The following is a 24,441-nucleotide window of genomic DNA, read 5'->3' as shown; positions in this document are numbered from 1 at the left end:
TGGTTACAGATAAACAGAAAATCTGACTGGCGCTATAGAAATTTTTAACTTTACTGTGCTCCTTTGTAAATGTATAATCACATTTCTTACATGGCCGCGTTACCATCCAGTCCTCATTATCTTCTATGTAGCAGCCTTTGCCCCTGCAGGCCGTCTCTTAGAGGCCACGGCAGTAATCATATCATGCCCCAACATGCTTTGTGTGCAAAAACACAAGTAATCTTTGTTATATCAAAGACTCCACAGTTGAAGAATGCTCTGTTGTAGCAACATGTCTTTTGATGAAGGATAAACATTCAGTTGATGGTGCTAAATACCTGGGGAGTAAAATTAAACCATGTTACCTGAGAAACCAGTATACCAACGTAAAGATGCTTCCTACTGAAAACACAAATCGTAGCAACATACCGGCATTTAAGCTTCCACACACGAGTCCAAATTAATACACTGGTGGTTAATCTTATGACTGTATGATATGAGAAATATATGAGGAAGTAATTAAATATTTTTGTCTGAGGCATTAAGAAAAGAGAAGTATTAAAGATCAGAGGTCGAGTTTCACTTTATCATCTCTTCCATCATGTGATGATTTGATCACTCTGACTGTGTACTTTGTTCTCTGCAACAGCAGCGTGACGACTCAGATCCCAGCATGAGTCTTCATGACCTCATCCCTAAAGCAATCAACTGGAATAAGGCATTCAGGTTGTTTTTTTAGTTGTTTTTTTTTTTGGGGGGGGGGGGGGGGGGTAAATTATTAACTCTTTATAGTGTGTTAATTGTAGTCAAAATCTATGAGGAAACACAGCACAGATTGAGTACCAATGTCCAAAGACTTCTGATTAGCTTTACAACTGTTTAGTAATCCACCGTCACGTTTATCATAGAAAATGCAACATATGGAACGCTAAAGACAAATTATAAATTGGGTTGAGGGATCACAGTCAGATTATAGGCTTTGTTGTTGTATGTGTCCCCAGTTTACCCTCCAATAAAAGTAGCCTAAGGCCACGCTTGGGGAGCTTAAATTAAAGGGGCTTGGTCAGCAGGTTTTGGCTGGGGGGCTCTGTGTTTAAAGTCACTGCATTGATTGGTTTCTCTTCATTATCCACTGTCCATCATGACTATAATGATGGGATTCCCCATTTTCTTTTCTTTAGTTTTTCCGATTTAATGCTATTTTTAATTAAATCCAGTCTGTTGCTGATTGATGTCGGGGATCGATCAAGTTGTTGGGGGATGTTTGAGTGTAGCTTATTCTTTCAAGTTAAAATAAAGTTCTTACCTTGTTTATTTAATATTAGTTTTGTTTTGAAAGTCACACTGGCTATTGTAAGTAGCTAATGTAACACTAGATTATGAAATTGTTTCTCTCAGTGAATGCTGGATGTTTCTCTTGTTTTAAGCGGATTTTACTCCACTTAATGCAAGTTCTCTCACTCAGAGTTTTGTTGAACTGAGTGAAAATGTTTGTAGTTATCACAGAGCAACATATTTTCAGGAAACTGTTGTGATTTCTGTCTTTTTACCCTGCAACACATTTCCCAGGGTGTCTCAGCAATCATTTGGGCTGGAGAAGTAATGTAAAGCCTATTCCAGTCAGTAAATCATTTTGTAATCAAATGAAATCAATGAAATTATAACATCAGAAAAATATCTTGATGTAATGTCAAAATGCTTTAAATAATATTTTTCATTATATCTCCTCAACCAATAGGGCTTGAGAAGTGATCCAAAATTTACGATCACATCACCAGCAGTCATGAAACAATGTCATTGTAGTCCAAAAATAATATGTTGTGCATGCCCTCCTCCAGTGCCTTTTTTTAAACTCGATCACGATGCCGTGTGAGCAATAATGTGGACAGTGACCCTTTGAAATTTCAAAAGTTGGCACCATTTCAAACATGCTCTTTATGCTCTATTGTCACAATCATATAGCCCATATATAGGGGTGTAAGAATATGGTATTGTACATTATCATATACCTATAAATGATACGCCAATATGATTGGATAAAACACTAAAGAATAAATAGCAATACACCCTTTTCGCGGACGGGTAATATTTTTCATACCACCCGCGTAATCAGCCAATCCGGACAGCGGAGTGGCGCCATGACAAAGAGGCGCGGTCAGAGGAACTGTGAAATACTGGGGAGTCACTATTAATAATTTCTTACGTGTCCAACCTCGTAGGTTGATCGTTAAAATTAAATTTGTTAGTTCTAAAAGCCATCATAATTATTTATAGTAAAACATTCAATTTTTTTTCTACTAAGGTTTGAACTTTGAGTGTTTACACAGGAGAGAAAAGGAGAAAATGTTAATGCCTGTTTGAGAAAAGTGTATAAAGTGTGTAGTGAGGGGTTTTACAGCCTTAAAACATCTATAATAATTGTAAAAAATAACGCAGACTACTTCGCGGATTTCGCCTATCACGGGTTATTTTTAGAACGTAACTCCCGCGATAAACGAGGGACCACTGTATATGATAAAATCGTTATCAAGTTGTTCACCAATGAATATGGCTTTTTACACCCTTCAGAAAACCATACATTTATCATTTATAGGTATATGATATGCACCCACTGGTGCTGGTGCATATCCCCAAATTCCATAGAGTGATGTGGATGAGAGTCTGTGACCCCTGGACAGGATGCCACCCCTTTGCAGATTACATGCGTAGCTGAGTCCAGTATCCATTTATAGCTGGGTGGACTGAAACAAAGCAGATAAAGTGTCTTGTCCAAGTATACCGAAAGGTAGCCTGTCTGCGGTTCAGATTCATCTCTACATATTGGCAGCCCAACTCTTTATCCCACTGACCTACATTACACTTAATAAGCTTTCAAAATAACATAGATGAAGATTCTGCATAATAGTACAGTTGACACCATTTCAAACAGGCTGTTCCTGCTTGTAAATAATGCAGTTTTTGTCTGGTCAGCCCTGTTGCCTCTGGATTCTTTCCTTGAAAGATACACAGCCAACATGCACGAGAGGCATGTATCACAGATCATCTGTAACCCATTAAGCTAGTTTGGCACAATCTCATATCAGTTAGACTGCTGCAAGTAGGTCAGTTCAACTAAAACAAGTTTGTAGGCTTTCCTCTCTCTAAAGGAAGTACTGGGGTTAATACAATATGCAGTCGAAATGGGCAAATCCTGCAGCATCCAATCACGTGCAAGGTCAAGAGAGAAGCACAAATGCAAACAGTCAGAGTGCTTCAGGTGATTTCAGACTAACATCTGCACTCAAGCTGTGAGATGAGATGAGAATTTCCAGCAGACCGCTGGTGTATAGAGGATTGGAACCGAAGTCCGCAATCAACAAAATTACTGTTTGGTGAAGGATGACTGGAGCCTGGATTCTTCCACAGTGACGGTTTCTCACTCTCTGCCTGTTTTTATGGATTTTTGCTGTGTTGTTCCAGGCCATTAACACATTAAGGTCAAAAGTAAAGCAGCACTGTTAATAGGGCTGCACAGTTGAAGTGCATGCATGTTCACAGATTGTCAACAGTGAATGTCCCGTACAGAAGGTAGACGCCTACGTGGCCCCTATACTTATTTAATCTTCATAAACTTTATCCTCTTTTCCCAGTCCGTAAAAAATAAAATACTATTTGCTGACCTTTCTTTTACTCCGCTATGATCGCTTTGGTATTAAGAGCCTTACAGTACAAGCGTCTCATGATTACCCAGGCACTCATACATTTGCTCCACTTTTCTGGTTTTCCCATCTGTGGAGCTGCTGCAGAGCACATGCAGGGGAGGCCAGCGCCCTGTGGGTAGGGGAGGGAGATGATGCAGCCCAGATGGAGCATCAGTGATTATCTGTCAGAGGTGAAGCCCACATTTGGGGATGTTTTATTAGTACGTCCTCAAAAATGTCCTGAAACACAAAGCGTAATTTACACAGACGTATTCTGATCATCATTTGTGACCAGTAGGATTCAGCGTTTTGACGATTTCATCATCTATCACTGATGGCTGAGCGACATGACAAAATGGAGCCACTATTTTCGGTGTCAAGACCCCACCCCGATTCCATTGTCCCTACTATAATGAAATAAATATATTTATTTGTTGGCAATGGGGGGGGGGCTCCCCCGAGATCTGATGAATATGTACTTCAAGGAATGTCAGACAAAATGTGCAAAATTGAAGGATTGCACAGAGCATTATTGCCCCAGGTGGAGGAGTTGAAGTATTTGAGGTTCTTGTTCATGAGTGGAGGTAAGTTGGAGAGTGAGACTGGCGTGACGCCTGATGTTTTACGGACTCTGTACAGGACTGTTGTGGTGAAGAAGGAGCTGAGCCAGAAGGCGAGACCCTCAATTTACCAGTTGATTTATGCTCCTATCCTCACCTATGGTCATGAATAACAGAATAAGATTGCAGATACAAGTGGCAGAAATGAGATTCCTCTTGTCAGGTATCTGGACTTTCACTGCTGGACAGGGGGAGAAGCTCGACTATCCAGTAGGGATTTAGAGTAGAGCTGCTATTTCTTCGCATTGAAAGTTGCTGGCTGAGGTGGTTCAGGCATCTGTTGAGGAAGCCCTGTGGTTGTCTCCAGGCATGTCCAACTGGGAGGAGGCCCCGGGGAAGTACATGCTGGCGGTATCATATTTCCCACCTGGCATGGGAATGCCTCAAGTTCCCCTGGGAAGAGTTACAGGACTTGCCTGAGGATGGGGAAGTATGGGTTGAGCTGCTTAGTCTGTTGTCACCGATCCAGATAAGTGGCAGAAAAGGATGAATGAATTGTGAGTTGACAGTGTGCTGGGCTGAGAGTCTGTGTTCCAGCCAAGTGGTCCAGGGTCACCTTTGACTAGAAATACCGGCAACTCCATGTCCAGTTTTGACCCCAAGCACAGAAAAATGTAATCCATGATATCAAGAAAAGTTTGGCTGGCGTGAGTTGCGCCAGGGCTGCACCAGGTGATCTGAAGCCGAGAGCAAGCTTAGAACAAGGTGGGGTATTAGAGTGAGCTCCGACTCAAAAATAAATGAATAAAATTCCTTTTCTTCTTGTTTGTCGAATGGAGTTCTTGAGGGCTCTGAAGATTGCCAGGCAAGAGCCGCATGGGAGAATCAGCTGATGTGCAGTTACAGTAAACTAGTAAAGAAATAGTAATTGTTTTTTTTTAATTTCATTTATGAGTAAACATTTTAAGTAGTATAAAATATTCTCCCAGCGATTCCATCGTAGACTTCATGATATGCCAATTAAATGCTAGTGGCCAATAACAATTCCTCCCTTTTATTTCCACATATCTGCTTGGAAATGGTTCCTTCACTACAAACTATGAGCGACGTGTGAAACTCTCGAGTGTCACTCAAAACAAAAACGTCTAAAGTGCAACTCTTCCTCTGTCCGTGTATTTCCAGGCCTTTGGACAAGCCTACTCCAACCACAGGAAGGTGGCAGCGGATGGGGAGAGCCGTGAAGAGTCTCTGATCCAGGAGTCGGCCTGTAAGGAGGCCTACTATGAGCAGAGGGTCCTGGAGCTGCAGAACGAGCTCCGCCAGACACGCAACAACCTTATCAACATGCAGTCTGACTATGAACGCTTGAACACCATCTTCCAAGAGATGAACGAGGTAAGAGAGGGAAACTTATACTGAGAATTAGATTTTAGTGTGTACCTGCTAATGCTTCAGAAATTCTGCAAAGAGAGTAAATGGTGGGCAGCTATAACTGTTGAGGAGTTATCACAAAAAACGTGGCGAAATTCATGTTTTCTGAAAATAAACTCTGTGTTGGCTCTCGTTTTCTGGAAGCTGTTTAGTAAAATTTATATGTCTGTTGATGCTACTGATACTGTCTGGAGCTTAAAGGACACACGAAATGAAATGATATCATGACCAGCAGTGGCATAGTGCAGTTTGCAACCTCATCACTAGATGGCACTAAATCCTACACACTGCAGCTTTAATGTGATTGCAGTGTTTTGACATTCAAAGTCAGTAATGGTGTTGTGAAAGAATGAAGAAACGGCTTAACTTCCAGCTGCTTGTGTCGTCTATCGCACCTTAAATCCAGGATGGAGTTATATATAGTGACAAAACATTGAGACCATGTGAACCATTTGTTTCTTTTGTCAAAGGATGAATAATTAACTGCAGAATATTGCCAGCAGCCATAACCTGTTTCCAGTATGAATGCACTTTACTATGAAAAAGCCACCGAACATTAAATGAGGATAGAGAACTGGGGTCATCCAAAATCATTTAGCAAGATGAAACCAATCCAAAATCACAGCGCACATTCCAGCAAACACATTCTCCTGCTTTTGACTTAACGGCCGTAAAGCAAACCGTTGTCCACAGTGCTGCACTTTAGACAGTGTCTGACCTCCTCACTGCTGCTGTTTGCTTTTACTCACAGCTAATTGATCTCATTAGAAGAGACAATAGTACAGTCAAGTGAACGGGCGTGTCTTTGTGCCCACTGCCTGGCAGGCATTTGTCTCGTCGAGCTGGTGCTGAGGAGATCGAGTTAACGAGAAAGTAGTGCAGGTTCAAATCCCGATGGGCTCTACAGAGGTTTGATAAAGGGGGTTTGACACAAAGAAAAATGGGAAACATAAAAGGAGTGAAAAGCGATGAATGCAGACTGACAGGAGAGGAGCCAGAGGATCTCACCTTTAGATGATGGCCTTTGATGCAAAGGTCCGTACTCCCTTGACAGCTGCATAGAGACTAGAATAATAACAAGAAGGAGCAGCTCATTAGAAGTGGTAGAGAAGCTTGAAGAAAAGAAGGACCAAGTTGTAATTGATTTTTTTTTAAACACTTAGAGTCCTGTGTTGTTGCATGATACACCGGGAGCTCAACCTTTAAGTGTTCATAGTTCTACCATTATATAGTGCATCCAGAAAGTATTCACAGCGCTTCACTTTTTCCACATTTTGGTTATTACAGCCTTATTCCAAAGTGGCTGAAATAAAAATTCTCCTCAAAGTTCTACACACACTACCCCATAATGACAATGTGAAAAGCTTTTTAGATTTTTGCTAATTTATTTTAAAAACTAAGAAATCATATGTACATAAGTAGTAGTACAAAATTGAGCTCAGGTGCATCCTGCTTCCACTGATCATCCTTGCGATGTTTTGACAGCTTAATTGAAGTCCACCTGCGGTAAATTCAGTTGATTTGGAAAAGGCACACACCTGTCTACATATAAGGTCACGGTTGACAGTGCATGTCAGAGCACAAACCAAACATGAAGTCAAAGGAATTGTCTGTTGACCCCTGGGACAGGATTGTCTCGAGGCACAAATCTGGGGAAGGGCGCAGAAACATTTCTGCTGCGTTGAAGGTCCCAATGAACCCAGTGGCCTCCATCATCCATAAATGAAAGAAATTCTGATCCATCGACACTTCCTAGAGCTGGCCACCATCTAAACTGAGCCACTGGGGAAGAAGGGCCTTAGTGATCCAGGAACCGGTGGTCACTCGGTCATAACTCCAGTATTCCTCTGGAGAGAGGAGAACCTTCCAGAAGGACAGCCATATTTGCAGTAATCCATCAATCAGATCTTAATGATAGAGCAGGCAGACGGAAGCCACTCCTTAATAAAAAGCACGTGGCAGCCTGCCTGCAGTTTGCCAAAAGGCACCTGAAGGACTCTCAGACTATGAGAAACAAAATTATCTGGTCTGATGAGACAAAGCTTGAACTTTTTGGCATGAATCTCAGGTTTCATATTTGGAGGATTTGTGCTGCTAGTGTTTGTACTGTGACCACTGCATCTGTATTTCAGTTTCCTTTGTGTAATATTTGGTCTGTTTTGAAGGAGCTCCATCTTTCCCTGTTTGGGTTTTGTAGATTGAGCTGAGTTGCCTGTTTTGCAGGTGGAATCTCCAGTGTATTTGGGTGGGTGTCTTTCTGTGTGAGTCTAATAGTCTTTGGCAGACAAGCGCTGTTTGCTTTGAGTTGCTGCTTTAAACAGATTTCGGCAGCATAGCAGTCCTTACTGAGATTAGTGAAATATCTTGAAAATGGAATGTCAGTCATGACTTTAGTTCCAGAAAGCGCCAACTGTCACTATAATTAGGTCAGTGTGCCACTCAGGCTTACACATAAGTTGGTGTAAGATTGAAAGTGGAATGTTTCACCAGACATGTTTCATTTGTAGACCAAATTCAGGTTTTGAAATGCACAATGCGGGTTCCTTCTCAGTAAACTTCAGCGCCTGTTGTCAGCCATCTTGAGCTCTGCGACATGATGCCTCTTGTGTCACTAAATCTGTCACCAGAAAGCAATACTTTGGGGTCAAGGTATTTGCTGCGTATCTGAGCAGCACTGGTGTAACTGTTGGCCAGCCTGTGGTCTTTTTGTAGGTGCCATTAACTGCCAGAGACTGATGCAGTACTGTAGGCCCGAACCACCCCTAATTGGCCAGATGAAAAGGGCTGAGGTGTAAATCACCATGTGTATAGAACATAATGACACCCTTCTAATGGTACTTCTGTGGATGCTAGGAGAAGGCAGTGTGGCAGGCAAATAGAGGGAGCCTGGACACTGAGACTGGCATTGTGACTGCACTGATCATGCTGAAAGAATCCTTTGTCTCCTGGGTTTCAAATTAATGCAACATCATCAGCAGGGAAAGGGGGAGGGGTTAGTTGGGATTGATGAGAATGAGGTGTAAAATCCGCTAGAGAGGCAAAAACGTATAACAGGAGTGAATTGAGTTTAAGTGATGTCGGTGCTACTTTCCTGAGATAGTATAGCTAAACTCAATTAGGAGGTGAGCTGATATGCCAGTTTTGCCACAGAGTGAAACCGACCATTAGGTTGCAGCCTGAAGCCTTTTGTTTCCAACTATATTTATTTATTTATATATTGGATATCAAATGTATTTGTAGAAGTCCTCTATAAGGGTCCTGTCCCACTGGGGAGAGGATTAATTGCGCATGAATTAAGTATACAAATTATGGGCATTCGTTGTCATCTGCAACAAAAATGGCCAAAAATGACAAATGTCCCAGTATGATTATGGATATATTAATAATATATAGTGAATATATGATGAACAATCACGGTTGTATAACGCATCTAGTGAGGAAACTGATCCGACGCATTGCGATTATCACGGCAGTATTACGGGTGTATTATGAATGCATCACGCACGTGTTGCGCATGCACGGCATCTGCATTGCGGTCATAAAAGAAGCGCACTCGGGCTGTCGGCATCACTATTCACACCAACAATACAGACTCTGGAGCATTTGCTGGACTTGGACAAGTTGTTTGGAGTAAACAAGCAGTGAACAGGGCGAGTGGTGACGCCAGCGGATAGCATCAGAGCGCAGCTCGTCTGAACGATTATAACAAGAAGTTAAATCTGTTATAAACGGGAATAAATACTGTAACAGCTGCAGACAAGAAGGAAGAAACATGCAACTGTTTTATCAAGCCTTGACAATGTAAACAAGTCAAATAATTACCTTTTTAGACAGCTCAAAATGCTTTCTGCAGCTTGTTAGCCGACGGCCCAGCTGCAGATTCCTCTGTTATTCAGGAGGTGATTAGAGCCATTTTCAACAGCCAATTTGCAGAATAAAATGATTAATCTGCCACAAATAATTATTTTATATACGCAGCATCCAGTTTAGAGCGCGTGGCAGCCAGTAGAACAAAGAACGGTGTCCAGCTGTGAACACAGCGCATCTGATTTCCATCCTCCACAAATCAGATGCAAAGCAGACGTAATAAAAATGCTTTATTCGTGGCCAATTTGTATGCAGTCCCTGCAACTTATTTTAGTTCATATATACAGTGCATAGATTGGGTATGTAGTGTGTATGTATTGTGTATGTATGGAGTATGTTTGGCGGATGTCATCTGCAGCCAAAATTTTATGCAGCTCAAAAATCCTGGTAACGTAAAAACGTGCCTCTGCGGATAATTGCGGACGTGTGCGGGTGTCGGCCGACTCATACAAGCATGTTTCACGCATATTGCGAATGTTAAGCGAATATGAGCCAATTTTGTGTGCAAGCCATACGCAAATCCTCCTAAACGCCAGTGGGACCGGGCCCTAAGTTAGAAATGTATCAAGAACAGTGACAGTAACACTTCATAACGTTGTGAGATGAATATTGGTATCTAGAATATCTTCACATTCTACGCACATTCCATTCTATTACACATCAGATTAAAAACATCTGCAGTTTTTATCCTGTATATCAAAGTGCACAATTTCTGACCGCAAAGTGTTGTTTGAGCTACCAGCAGTGATGAAAGTGTTGGAAATGGGAGGAGAGAGAGGCAGAGTGCAGTATCTGGTCACACCAGATACTGACTGGTTTTCTGCTCCCCCCCCCAAAGCAAAATTGCACATCTCGGAGTGGCCTTTTATTGTGGCCAGCCTAAGGCACACCTGTGCAATAATAATGCTGTCTAATCAGCATCTTGATAGGCCACACCTGTGAGGTGGGATGGATTATCTCGGCAAAGGAGAAGTGCTCACTAACACAGATTTAGGCAGATTTGTGAACAATATTTGATAAAAATAGGTCTTTTGTGTGTATAGAAAATTTTTTAGATCTTTGAGTTCAGCTCATGAAAAATGGGAGCAAAAACAAAAGTGTTGCGTTTATATTTTTGTTCAGTGTATATATCTCTGAGCCCTACTCCAAATTTAAAAAAAATCCTGTCGTCATTTAACCGGTACACGTACCTGAAAGCTTTTTTTCCCAGTCTAAACTGGCTTTTGTCTGTATACAATATAATATATTCACAATTAATTTGCTATTTTTTAACACCACAGTTGAATCTCCCAGACAGTCTCTCAATCCAAAGATTCTCATAGTCTAAGGCTGCATGTTACCCGGAGGCACCAGTTACTCGTATTTCACTGTTATGGTGCAGGCTACAGGATTAAACCTACGCGCACTCAATTACATTGTAAGGAGGCGCACACTAATAGGTATGACTCAGTTAAGTCCAATCTGAAGTCTTGAGAGGAATGTGCCCACAGCGATGTCTGTCTCTTATTCGTGCACAGTGGTGATTTCAGTTTTGGAAGATTCTCAAGTCAGAGCCAGTGGATTTGCATTTACTGCTCTATTCATGCTCATTGAAAATGTAACGCTTTCCACATGAGTGCCGCAAAAGGATGCATGAAAATTCAGTAAGGTATATCTTATATATTATTTTCCAATTCTAAGGTGGAACTATGCTAGTATACTAAGGTATATCTAAAAAGAAAGAGTAAAATAGAAGAGTAGAAAAGAGTAGAGTAGAGCCACTTAGGTGCCTGGTCTTGAGAACCAGGGATGGTAGGTTGAAAAGCTTTTTTATCCCATGGGAACTCTCCCTACCCACCCAAGCGGCTCAAGAAAAAAAAAATAATAAGACATAAGAAAGATAAGACATCATAAATAAATAAATATTAAGGGTAATAAACAACATATACAATAAATATGGTACTATAGAATATACAGGAGTAGGTATTAAAACCTAAATATTAATACAGGAGAAGATTTGGTCATGGTATTTTGTTATAGAAACAGAAGCTATGATGTAATGTGTATTGTTATCTATCTAAAGTAACTCTGCTAGCATACTATAGGAAAATAAAAAGCATAATCTCTATGCTATGAAATGGAAACCAAAGAACTAAGGTACTATATGTTTATATCAATAAAAAGAACACAAACTGATGAATCATTAAAAATCTACATCATGTAAAATAAAATTGTAAATAATGAAAATAAGCTAGTTATACTTAGAAGAGCTAAACTAACCGTTAATAAGCCAAATCGGTAATTAGTGTATAAAGTATAATAGCGTAGTTAAACCTACAATAACGGTAATAACAAATACGTATAAAAATAAATGTGGACAAAAGTATGAATTAATGTGGGTTATCAAACAGAAAAGAACCAATTATTTTATAAGCTACGATAAACGGTGCTACAGCTGGCTAGATAAGCTAACGTTAGCTGTTAGGTAGAACTAATTGTACCCCACTCCTCCAGTATTTCCATAAATATAATAATATTAAAAAGGGGGGGGACAAGAAAAGTAAAACGTGTTGAAATGTATATGGAAACATGATATAAGTACCTTAGTGAAAAGTTGGTTTCATTTGACCACATGACTTACGAGGTCTATTAGAAAAGTATCCGACCTTATTATTTTTTTCAAAAACCATATGGATTTGAATCACGTGTGATTACATCAGACATGCTTGAACCCTCGTGGGCATGCGAGAGTTTTTTCACGCCTGTCGGTTACATCATTCGCCTGTGGGCAGTCTTTGAGTGAGGAGTCGCCCACCCTCCAAAATAAGCTAGTTATACTTAGAAGAGCTAAACTAACCGTTAATAAGCCAAATCGGTAATTAGTGTATAAAGTATAATAGCGTAGTTAAACCTACAATAACGATAATAACAAATACGTATAAAAATAAATGTGGACAAAAGTATGAATTAATGTGGGTTATCAAACAGAAAAGAACCAATTATTTTATAAGCTACGATAAACGGTGCTACAGCTGGCTAGATAAGCTAACGTTAGCTGTTAGGTATAACTAATTGTACCCCACTCCTCCAGTATTTCCATAAATATAATAATATTAAAAAGGGGGGGGGACAAGAAAAGTAAAACGTGTTGAAATGTATATGGAAACATGATATAAGTACCTTAGTGAAAAGTTGGTTTCATTTGACCACATGACTTACGAGGTCTATTAGAAAAGTATCCGACCTTATTATTTTTTTCAAAAACCATATGGATTTGAGTCACGTGTGATTACATCAGACATGCTTGAACCCTCATGGGCATGCGAGAGTTTTTTCACGCCTGTCGGTTACGTCATTCGCCTGTGGGCAGTCTTTGAGTGAGGAGTCGCCCACCCTCTCATCGTTTTTTTCATTGTTTAGGAATGGCTCAGAGACTGCTGCTTTGTTTGATCAAAATTTTTTAAAAACTGTAAGGCACAACTGAGTGGACACCATTCGATAAATTCAGCTGGTTTTCGGTAAAAATTTAAAGGCTGATGAGAGATTTTGGTCTGGTAGTGTCGCCGTAAGGACGGCCCACGGCGCCTGACAGCGATCTGCGCTTCGAGGCGGCAGCGTCTCACCGTTTCAAGTTGAAAACTTCCACATTTCAGGCTCTGTTCACCCAGGCAGTCGTCAGAGAACAGAGAACTTTCAGAAGAAGTCGGCATGAGGAGTTTATTCGGACATTCCATTGTTAACGGACATTTTGTAATGAAAGAACGTGCGGGCAGAGTCGCATGTCGGGCCGGACCCGACCGCGGGGGTCGCGACAGGAAAAACACCTCCATTGGAAACCTTAACGGGCAAGTTGGAACATGCCCAAGCTGTTAAACAATTTCTCAGTTACTCACTTGTTGAAAGCCATCAAAAGCCGCCTGAATTTTACAAATGGTTTTCAACACGGAGGTGTTTTTCCTGTCGCGGCGCACACAGATTTGCTGAGTTGTCACAGAAATGACTCGGCGAATTTGCGCGCACGTCTTTCATTACAAAATGTCCTTAAACAGTGGAATATCCGCATAAAGTCCTCATGCCGGCCTCTTCTGAATCTTCTCTGTTCTCTCACGACGTCCTGGGTGAATTAAGCCTTAAATTAGGATGATTTCAGGTCGAAACAGGCCGACGACGGCGCCTGGAAGCGCTGCACGACGTCCTGCTCTGTGGGAAGTCCTTACAGCAACAGAAACACCCCATAATCTCTCATCAGCCGTTAAACTTTTCACCAAAAACCAGCTTAATTTCTCGAATAGTGTCCACTCGGATATTCCTCACAGGTCCAGAAAAAATGTTGATAAAGCAACACGCGCCGTCTCGAGCAGCGTGTGAAACAAAGGAATTCAGCCGAGAGGGCAGGACCACATCTCACTCAAGGCCTGCCCACAGGGAAATGACGTCACCGACACGCGTGAAAAAACTCACGCATGCGCACGAGGGTTCAAGCTTGATTGGTGTAATCGCACGTCATTCAAATCCATATAGTTAAAAAAAAAAAATAAAAGGGTCGGTTTATTATCTAATAGACCTCGTACATTTTGACATGATCATAATGTGTCCAAATAGCATAATTTTCTTGTGTTTCTCAATTAGAAACATAATAACATAATGTTATTAGGACACATTATGATCGCGTGCAACTAATGTACATATTTAAATCATGTACATCCAACAGACTTTGTTTTTCACTGCATGGTTGCTTCTGGAAGTGTCATCTGCATCGCTCAGTGTCCAGTAATGGCACAAAATAATTTCACGAGCTTTGTTAATCACCATAATGAGGATGTCATTCAGCTGTTAAACTTGATTGTCGGAGGGGTTTTTCTACCGCGTTGACACATCAGATAGAGCTGTTAAGCATTAGACTGTCCTCATAATTTAAATGCCATTTTTATGGCCTTTCATTTTGTTGGATTAAAGACCTGACAGATCATTGGAGGAGAGCATGGCAATATATGCTCTGATGGGATGAGTTTAAAAGATTGGAAAAGGGCAGGAATTTTAGCCAACTGTGTGAAATGTCACTGTAGTTGTTAATAAGAGTGCACGTTTTCAGAGATCCGAGAGCCAAGTTTCAGTCATTATAGCGTTGATGAGCCTTCATCTCTCTTATGGAAAGGTCAGAATTGAGCGGTATAGCGATTTGAAGAATGAGTGCTCTTTGTTTGCTGATCTTATTTTCTCTTGTGGGGCTAATGTAATAAGACTCCTGGAGGCTTCCGGCTTGTCAGTGTTGACTGTTTTGTTACATGTTGAGAGATTACTGCAGGAACAGATCACCTTCTGTCTTTTGGTGGTTGGGGTCTAGGGGCGGCAGCCTTGGCTAACAAAGATTCAAATTTTAAACTAGAGAGAAAGACTTACTGAAATGGCAGAGGAACATGTGAGATATATCATATTAAAGGCAGAATGACAAGCAAATGGATTCAGTTCTGCAGGACAGATTATTATTTTTCATTTCCTGTATATGCTTTTTATCCCCCAGTATGAAATATGGGGGGATATACTGAGTGGCATGCCCATCTGACTGTCTGTCTGTCCCTTTTTGCTTGTTAGCGCGATATCTCAAGAACCAGTTTTCATTCATATTTAGCGTAAGGGTGTACTTGGGTGATATTCACCGGGAAGACATGTAATCTCCTGATGACTCTTTTTAAAAATTATGGTAACAATTAGTGTTTAGGCATTGCGGCATCTGGTGTAATCAGAGAGTCACAACCTAGTGACTCACTCACTTGGGGGAGGTGATGGTCTAGTGGTTAAGCATTGGGCTTGAGACCAGAGGATCCTTGGTTCAAATCCCAGCCTGACTGGAAAATCACTAGGGGCCCTTGGGCAAGGTCTTTAATCCCCTAGTTGCTCCCATTGTGTAGTGAGCGCTTTCTATGTCAGCACCCTCACATCAGGGTGAATGTGAGGCATTATTTGTAAAGCGCTTTGAGCATCTGATGCAGATGGAAAAACGCTATATAAATGCAGTCCATTTGCCATTTGGTCTAAAACCCTACAAATACTCTTTGCTTTAATGTTTGCAAAAAGTCAACATGGCTTTATTGTACAAATCAACTTATTGACCAGTAAAGAGTGGAGCGTCTATGACAGGTTGAAGACTATTTAGAGGGTTCATGTAGATTGTGGTCAAACCTCTTTTGCACTGTGGGCCAGCATGTCAGTGTGCACAACATTCCCATCCAAATGACCTAAAAATCCCAAATTCACTGTTAAGTGCATGCATGCATCCTGTCCCCCTTGTGGGCTTTTCAGCAAACACTTTGCAGAGTACCATTATTCACAGACCCACAAGGTTCTTTCCCCTTTTTAGTTTTCAATTGCCTCATTGAAAAGTGTGACCTTGACTGTTTTCCCTTCCTAATGGAGTCTGGATAAGTTATAGAGAATGACAGTCGCTTGCAGCAAAAAGGAGGATAAAAGCAGATCCACTTTTGTTCACATTGTCGACAGCAGCAGGCGGCCCAGAGCTTCATTATTTCTGTGCCCTGTCTAAAGTTATCCTGGAAAGAGGGGTATCTGAACTGCATCTGTGATTCAATTCACCTGTCTCCTGAAGGTAATCCGGAGAGTAGAGTTGGATTTAACATGGTTTGACGTGACCATGAGGTTAAGCAGAGCCCACTGGATATTTAATGTTTTTTATCTTCTTCATTGATGTGTGGGATAGTGCTTTCTAGAGTACACAGTCACAAGAGATCTTTAAGCAGAGCTGAACAAAAGTCCCTTCTTTAATTAGATAGTTTTAATCAAGCAGCAACATCTGGTGCTAAGAAATGAAGCCAATGCAGAAGTGTCATATTATGCAAATCTCAAATGGTCACTCCCCATAGACCACCTTGTTTAAAAGCCCCAACTTTAAAGCACAAATAAATAACAGCGCTGTGTGCTGGTGAGCCATATCCAGGACTCGGCTAGCCAAGGCTACTGCTAGCAGTGGCTACTAGCTGCTGTGGAGTCTATTGTGTTTGTACTTTCTGAGCATTTTATTAAACATACTTGTGATTATATGGCTTCCTGTGTGGTTAATCGTGTGTACAGACTATCTAAGAAGTATGTGCTACAGTATTTCCACTCAGTGGGCCTCATGTATCAATGTTGCGCACTTGTGGCGTAAATTTACGGCGTAAACTTGAAATACACCAAAGTCGCCGTGACATGTATCAAGCAGTGCGCACCTACCCATTTCTGGCATACGCCTGACGTGATCTTGATAAATGCGGCGTGTGGAAATGATCGTAATTATAATAAACACGCCCATAAATATTCAGACTCCGCTTCAGACACACCCTCATTTTATGACATGGAAGCCGGGAAGACAGCAATGAAAAAGAACTCCACCAATCACAACGCGTGCCAATAGAGCGTCAAACGCGGTCGTCATATCAATTGTTTTGTAGTATATAATCAATAAAGTGTTACAGTGGTCCCTCATTAATCGCTGGAGTTACTTTCTAAAAAATAGCCCGTAATACACGAAACCGCGACATAGTCAGCGTTATTTTTTACAATTATTATAGACGTTTCAAAGCTGTAAAACCCCTCACTACACAGTTTATACACTTTCTCAATCAGGCATGAACACTTTCGCACTTTTATCTTGTGTGTAAACACTCTCAAAGTTCAAACTTGGTATTGAGAGCTTGGTGAATTTATCGTCACTGTTACTGTATGGTTCATGAAGCAACATGCCAGTCATAGTTTTTAATACCTGCAACCAAGCTTCTCATTATGAAAACCACCGCCTAGTCCCTAAAAAAAAAACAGGGGGGATCTTAGGCCTTCATTTGTCCCACCCAGGTCACGCCAGTCTTGCACACACTTCACCTATTCACTCATTTTTAGGTCATTAGGTGGAGTGTGGCACGACCAAGATGGCTACATTTTGACACACACACACACACACACACCCCGACTAGCTCTTCAGAAACACCTATGGGTGACGTCACAGAGGGTTTATCCATAATATATACAGTATGGCTTTGGTGAACCTAATATTAATTTTGAAGCTGTGATTAATACATGAAAGCATGCTGACGCAAGGACAGAAATTTGGGGGGGGGGGGGGGGTGTAGTGAGAGCAGCTGTGTTGGTAAATTGACAAAATGGAGGTCAGCGGTTTTATAGGGAGCAAGCATTAACGTGAGATATTGACTCGGTCTGCAGCTGATGTTGAGCTCCTCTCTGCTCTTTGTGCTGTTGATATGAGATCAGGAAGAAAAAATGCTGCATGTGGATTTTATTGAAGTGCAAAGTGAACGGGCTGGAAGTGAAATGGAGGTCAGCGGAGCGCCAAAGCATACACACACATATATATATATATATATGTATGTGTATATACTCTCTGTTTTTGGCCGTACATGCTGTGTCGACTCCATGGACTACAAACGAATAGAATTAAACTGTTATGACCTTTGAGTTGAGAGGTGAGAAATCATCTGACTAATAGAAAGCTGATGTATGACTTCACGTTGGCGTTTTTAATAGTAACCATTGGATATCGTCAACAAAATGGAACCGCCCCAAGCTATGAATGACAACCACCCAGACAGACAAGTGGTCCATCCCCACTTTCCATAAATAGACATCTAAATGCCTCAGCCAATTGAAACTTGCCTTTTTTCCGTTGCTGAAGGCATCAGCACTGAGGCATCTGCATACTGGATACCCCAAGAGGCGTGCCACATGTCCAAAATGTCATACCTGACATTCCGTCAATGCACCAGTGATACTCCTCATCGTAATCTCCCTTAAGGGTGTGCTCGCACTAGACCCAGTTGCCTTGTACTCTCCCCGCCGGACTGCGTTCATGTTACATTATGCCTTCTGGGCCCAAGCATGCTTATATCATCCATCCATCCATTTTCTTCCGCTTTATGTGGAGTCGGGTCGTGGGGGCAGCAGCTCAAGCAAAGCCGCCAAGACCTCCCGATCCACACACACCTCCCCCAGCTCCTCCGGGGGAACCCCAAGGCGTTCCCAAGCCAGCCGAGAGATGTAGTCCCTCCAGCGTGTCCTGGGTCTTCCCCAGGGCCTCCTCCCAGTGGGACGTGATGTGGCATCCAAGATTTGGGCGCCAGGTGGGTTAACAGTCACAATACATGCTTACCGCGCATGCCCAGACTGGACCTTGGGGGCCAAACATGCCCGGGCACAGTTCGGAGCATCTACTGTGAAGCACAAACTGCCAGTAGAGACGTAGAATCCCAAACGTGAATAGCCTCACAGACGTCTACATAGGTTGGTTGAAACAACGCTGTTGTGCAGTAGAGTGCAAGTAAAATCCAGCCTTTATTCTACAAAGACAAAAAATAACTGAATGATCAATGAATGAAATTGTTATAAAACACATCCTTCTTCCTGGAGGGGAAATTTAAACAGTGCTATATTCTAATGTCGCAGTACATTCTGCTATTTGTACTTCCACCCACTTTGCATATCGACTGACAAACGTCTCTGAGTGGGTGTGTTGAAGCAGCTGGCCGGGCGGCACCAGTGGTAACAGACAGATGTCATGACTCACCACATTTCTGCTTATGTTAATACAAAAACCTTCTCTCTCGTGGTCATGCATCAAATGGTCTTCAAGTTAAACCACCAAGCAGCGTCTAAGCAAACACCTCCACTCCACATCGTCACACCACACATTCTCAGAAGAGGCCCATGTCCTTCATCTGGATGTCTCAAGAATTTGCTCAAATCATCTTCTGTCATGCAGCACAGAATTAACTCCTCCCTCCAGGCTCTGAGGGTTAAGGTGAAAGGTCAAAACTGTGGTATGTATTGTAATCAGATTGGAGGCGTTCCTTAATCAGGTTCAGTTGTAGCCTCTATTCATCAGGACCAAATGGCACTGACCCTCCAGCTGAGACTCATAACCCTGAGCAGGAAAAGACGTCCAACCAGCTGGCACAGCTTTGTCGAGTTAAAAACAAGATTACTCCCATGATGATTGTTCAAATCCTTTATGAATTAAATATCAACCTCTTGTTTTATTGCCTGAAATAATCAAACACAGTGGGATCGGATTTTTGAGGGGTTTGACTGAGTCTGTCCTTTTTTTCTTTCTTTCCTTCTTTTTTCTTTTTTTTTTTTTACTTTGGCTTTAATCCAGTTGGGTCCCAAAAGACAAGATCAGTTTATAGACAAGTAGTGATCTCACTGATCTGTGTTCATGCTAAAGTATTATCAGTGATCCGCCAACACTTTCAGACATGCGCAGAAACCCTAATAAATATTAATCCACTTTCAAACAACGCCTTCAACTCTGCTCTGCATCACGTGATTAAATATTCCACAGAGCAAATATGAGGCATGTACTGTAAATCACTGGGGATTTGGCAACATATATGTTGGTCAGCAAATAACTGAGTAAAAACTGTTTACAGTGAGAACTCAAGTCATATTAGTGAGATATTTTGGAAAAAATATTTATCTATGCAGTATATGTTACATTTTAGAGTTTTTGGTAACACTTTATTTTACAGTACCCTTAATACATAGTACCTACCACACTTAGTACCATGTATTAGTCTATGTAATAATCTGTAATTACTTGTACTCAGTTGTACATCCATAATGGAATAATGTGTACTAGTGTTTTGTGGGTACATAATGTAATAAAAGAGTATTGTTACAAATGTGTACTAAGAGATTGTTGGTACATATAGTAATAATGCATTGTTGTTACAAATGTGTATTTACACATTACAGTTACATGATGTAACAAGATGTACTAGTTGCATATACTTATATTTGTTTATTCAATTGTATTAAAGTGCTTGTTTCTAAGGTCGCCTTGCATTGTTTTGTACTACACACTAACTACATTGGGAAGGTTTCACCCCTATATGTATGTATATACATTGTATGTACATCACATAACATTGTGTACTTACATTAAATAACATGCACCTGTTGTGGGCCTACCCCCTGTACTGCATGTACTGTAGTACTGTGGTTTGATGTTACAATGTTAGTACACTTTATTTTACAGTACTCAATCCATTGTATTTAAAGGTATTAACAAAGTACTACAGTCTGTGGTACATATAGTAAATTTGATGTTACAGTGTAAGTACAGAAGAGATACACTTTATTTTACAGTACTTGATCCATTCTATTTAAAGCTAATAACAAAATACAACAGTCTTTAGTACATGTACTATACTAGGTAATAAAGCACTTTTGATTTGCTCAACTCAAGAGCTGTAGTCATTGTAACTTGTGGTTATTACAATGTAATTACAGAGAGGATACACTTTATTTTACAGTACTAGGTCCATTGTATATAAAAGTAATAAATGACTACAGTACATGTAGTACAAGGGGTAAATTGAGTGATGGTAATGCGATAACCCAACCAAATCGGAAAATTAAGGACATGAACCAAGACGTAGGGCCACAACAGGTGCATGTTCTTTAATGTAAGTACACAATGTTATGTGATGTACATACAATGTACATACATACATATAGGGGCAAAACCTTACCAATGTAGTTAGTGTGTAGTACAAAACAATGCAAGGCGACCTTGGTAACAAGAGCTTTAATACATCTGAATAAACAAATATAAGTACGTCCAACTAGTACATCTTGTTACATCATGTAACTGTAATGTGTAAATACACATTTGTAACAAGAATGCGTTATTACTATATGTACCAACAATCTCTTAGTACACATTTGTAACAATACTCTTATTACATTATGTACCTACAAAACACTAGTACACATTATTCCATTATGGATGTACAACTGAGTGCAAGTAATTACAGATTATTACATAGAATAATACTTTGTGCTAAGTGCAGTAGGTACTATATATTAAGGGTACTGTAAAATAAAGTGTTACCGAATTGGTTAAAGTTGGAAAGTGTCTTTTCTGATCATATGTCATTAGCAGAGTCTGAACAAAAGTTCAGGCTTTGCTAATGACTTCACCAGCCACTGGACCACTTGGTGGGGGGGATACAGACATTTAAACACAACATAAACCTGAACCACAACAAGGATTATTTCCAACAACTGACTAGTCAATATTCTGTATTGTAACAACAGCATTTATACTGTATGTTTGTGGCAGGCAGTAAAAGGTTTATTCAGCTCATTTCTGTTGAGGAAAACAGAAACTTCCACCACCTCTGGCTGGGACAGTAACACAAGCATACTACATGCTGAAAGAATTCAAAGTTTACCACTGACCACCGCTGCATGAGCAATTAGGATGTTTGTTTAAGCAGCTCTCAGTTTGGCGCTGGGTTTTTCCAAGCAGCTCCTTGGCTCAGCTAGTTTGTTTCCTGGTGGGAAGTCAACATATTGTTCTGCATTGATAAGCACAGGTCGGAGAAGGTCAGTTAAACTCGTGCTGGTTTTGAACATGTTCAAAATTGTTATGAGGTCGGCCAAAATCCCGTTCACATTAGCCACCTCTTGCTGTGATCATGGCAGCCCAATGGAGGCTCGATACAACTCTGTGTCTAATTTTCAGGGTCCAACATTAAAAGAATTATCCCAGTATATTATCCCAAGAGTTGAGGATCGAGTGGATACAGTGTTCACCCGTACTTGCATCAAGGTGCGCAGGCTATCAGGAGCTGAGCACAAGCTGGGCAAAGGTAGCTGGAATCCACCTAGCCCCCCCCCCCCCAAAAAAATGACTCCTTGTGATTATTGCCAAGTGGTATGTCCGTTTGGGAAAACTGCACCAAATGCTGCTTGGGCAAAACAGGCCGAGGTACGCTTAGTTGTAACTTGGCCCCTTACAGCATGAAGTGGCACCAAACTCAGCCACGTGTGACAGCTATTGAAGTCTCAAGGATGGACAAAAAGGGCAGCAAGGTGATAATTGTTTTAGCACAGACACCCGGTTTCATCAACTGTGACATGTATATAATACATGTAATACAGTTAAGCTGTTCGGTGGTCAAGCATCAACATTGTATTAACTTTAATGTACAACCCCCAGCAAAAATTATGGAATCACCGGCGTCGGAGGTTGTTCATTCAGTTGTTTAATTTTGTAGAAAAAAAGCAGATCACAGACATGACACAAAACTAAAGTCATTTCAAATGGCAACTTTCTGGCTTTAAGAAACACTATAAGAACTCAAGAAAAAAAATTGTGGCAGTCAGTAACGGTTACTTTTTTTAGACCAAGCAGAGGGAAAAAATATGGACTCACTCAATTCTGAGGAATCAATTATGGAATCAATGTAAATTTTCATCCCCAAAACTAACACCTGCATCAAATCAGGCAAGGTTACAATGGGCTAAGGAAAAGCAATTGTGGACTGTGGATGACTGGATGAAAGTCATATTCAGTGATGAATCTCGAATCTGCATTGGGCAAGTTGATGATGCTGGAACTTTTGTTTGGTGCCGTTCCAATGAGATTTATAAAGATGACTGCCTGAAGAGAACATGTAAATTTCCACAGTCGTTGATGATATGGGGCTGCATGTCAGGTAAAGGCACTGGGGAGATGGCTGTCATTACATCATCAATAAATGCACAAGTTTACGTTGATATTTTGGACACTTTTGTTATCCCATCAATTGAAAGGATGTTTTGGGATGATGAAATCATTTTTCAAGATGATAATGCATCTTGCCATAGAGCAAAAACTGTGAAAACATTCCTTGCAAAAAGACACATAGGGTCAATGTCATGGCCTGCAAATAGTCCGGATCTTAATCCAATTGAAAATCTTTGGTGGAAGTTGAAGAAAACGGTCCATGACAAGGCTCCAACCTGCAAAGCTGATCTGGCAACAGCAATTAGAGAAAGTTGGAGCCAGATTGATGAAGAGTACTGTTTGTCACTCATTAAGTCCATGCCTCAGAGACTGCAAGCTGTTATAAACCAGAGGTGGTGCAACAAAATACTAGTGATGTGTTGGAGCGTTCTTTTGTTTTTTCAGACTGCAGGCTTACTTGTAGTTCCTAGGGTTTGTAAGAGTAGAATGGGAGGTAGAGCCTTCAGCTTTCAGGCTCCTCTCCTGTGGAACCAGCTCCCAATTCAGATCAGGGAGACAGACACCCTCTCTACTTTTAAGATTAGGCTTAAAACTTTCCTTTTTGCTAAAGCTTATAGTTAGGGCTGGATCAGGTGACCCTGAACCATCCCTTAGTCATGCTGCTATAGACTTAGACTGCTGGGGGGTTCCCATGATGCACTGAGTGTTTCTTTCTCTTTTTGCTCTGTATGCACCACTCTGCATTTAATCATTAGTGATTGATCTCTGCTCCCCTTCACAGCATGTCTTTTTCCTGGTTCTCTCCCTCAGCCCCAACCAGTCCCAGCAGAAGACTGCCCCTCCCTGAGCCTGGTTCTGCTGGAGGTTTCTTCCTGTTAAAAGGGAGTTTTTCCTTCCCACTGTCGCCAAGTGCTTGCTCACAGGGGGTCGTTTTGACCGTTGGGGGTTTTACGTAATTATTGTATGGCCTTGCCTTACAATATAAAGCGCCTTGGGGCAACTGTTTGTTGTGATTTGGCACTATATAAATAAAATTGATTGATTGATTGATTTTCCCTGAAAATGTCAGACCGGAATTATATTCCTTCATGCACACCTTCACACAAAGTGCTACTAGTATCATGTAATGCATCATTTAAACACAAAACTCCAAGTAATTCCCCTTGAAGATGTTGAATTAGAATTATTTTCCTTCACACACGTTCATATCATTGTGTGAAGGTTCATTAAAATCCACCACACAGTATAGGAGGAGTAGCACTTATGAGATTCATGAACAGTGTAATGTACACTCAACAAAAATATAAACGCAACACTTTTGGTTTTGCTCCCATTTCGTATGAGATGAACTCAAAGATCTAAAACTTTTTCCACATACACAATATCACCATTTCCCTCAAATATTGTTCACAAACCAGTCTAA

The 24,441-nt window shown here is 41.0% G+C and overlaps 1 protein-coding gene across 2 annotated transcripts in view; it reads left to right on the top strand.

Moving 5' to 3' along the window:
- LOC117512618 (protein bicaudal D homolog 2-like) overlaps positions 1-24,441 on the top strand; it is a 97,374-nt gene that overhangs the window by 44,202 nt on the left and 28,731 nt on the right. For both annotated transcript variants that reach the window (XM_034172761.1, XM_034172759.1), the window contains exon 2: positions 5,402-5,614. In XM_034172761.1, coding sequence (XP_034028652.1) covers positions 5,402-5,614 — 213 coding nt within the window. The remainder of the gene's footprint in view (positions 1-5,401; positions 5,615-24,441) is intronic.

Source organism: Thalassophryne amazonica, chromosome 6 (assembly GCF_902500255.1).
Source record: "Thalassophryne amazonica chromosome 6, fThaAma1.1, whole genome shotgun sequence".
NCBI lineage: Eukaryota > Metazoa > Chordata > Actinopteri > Batrachoidiformes > Batrachoididae > Thalassophryne > Thalassophryne amazonica.
Note: the sequence above shows the minus strand (reverse complement) of the source record. Positions and strands in the feature narration are given on the sequence as shown.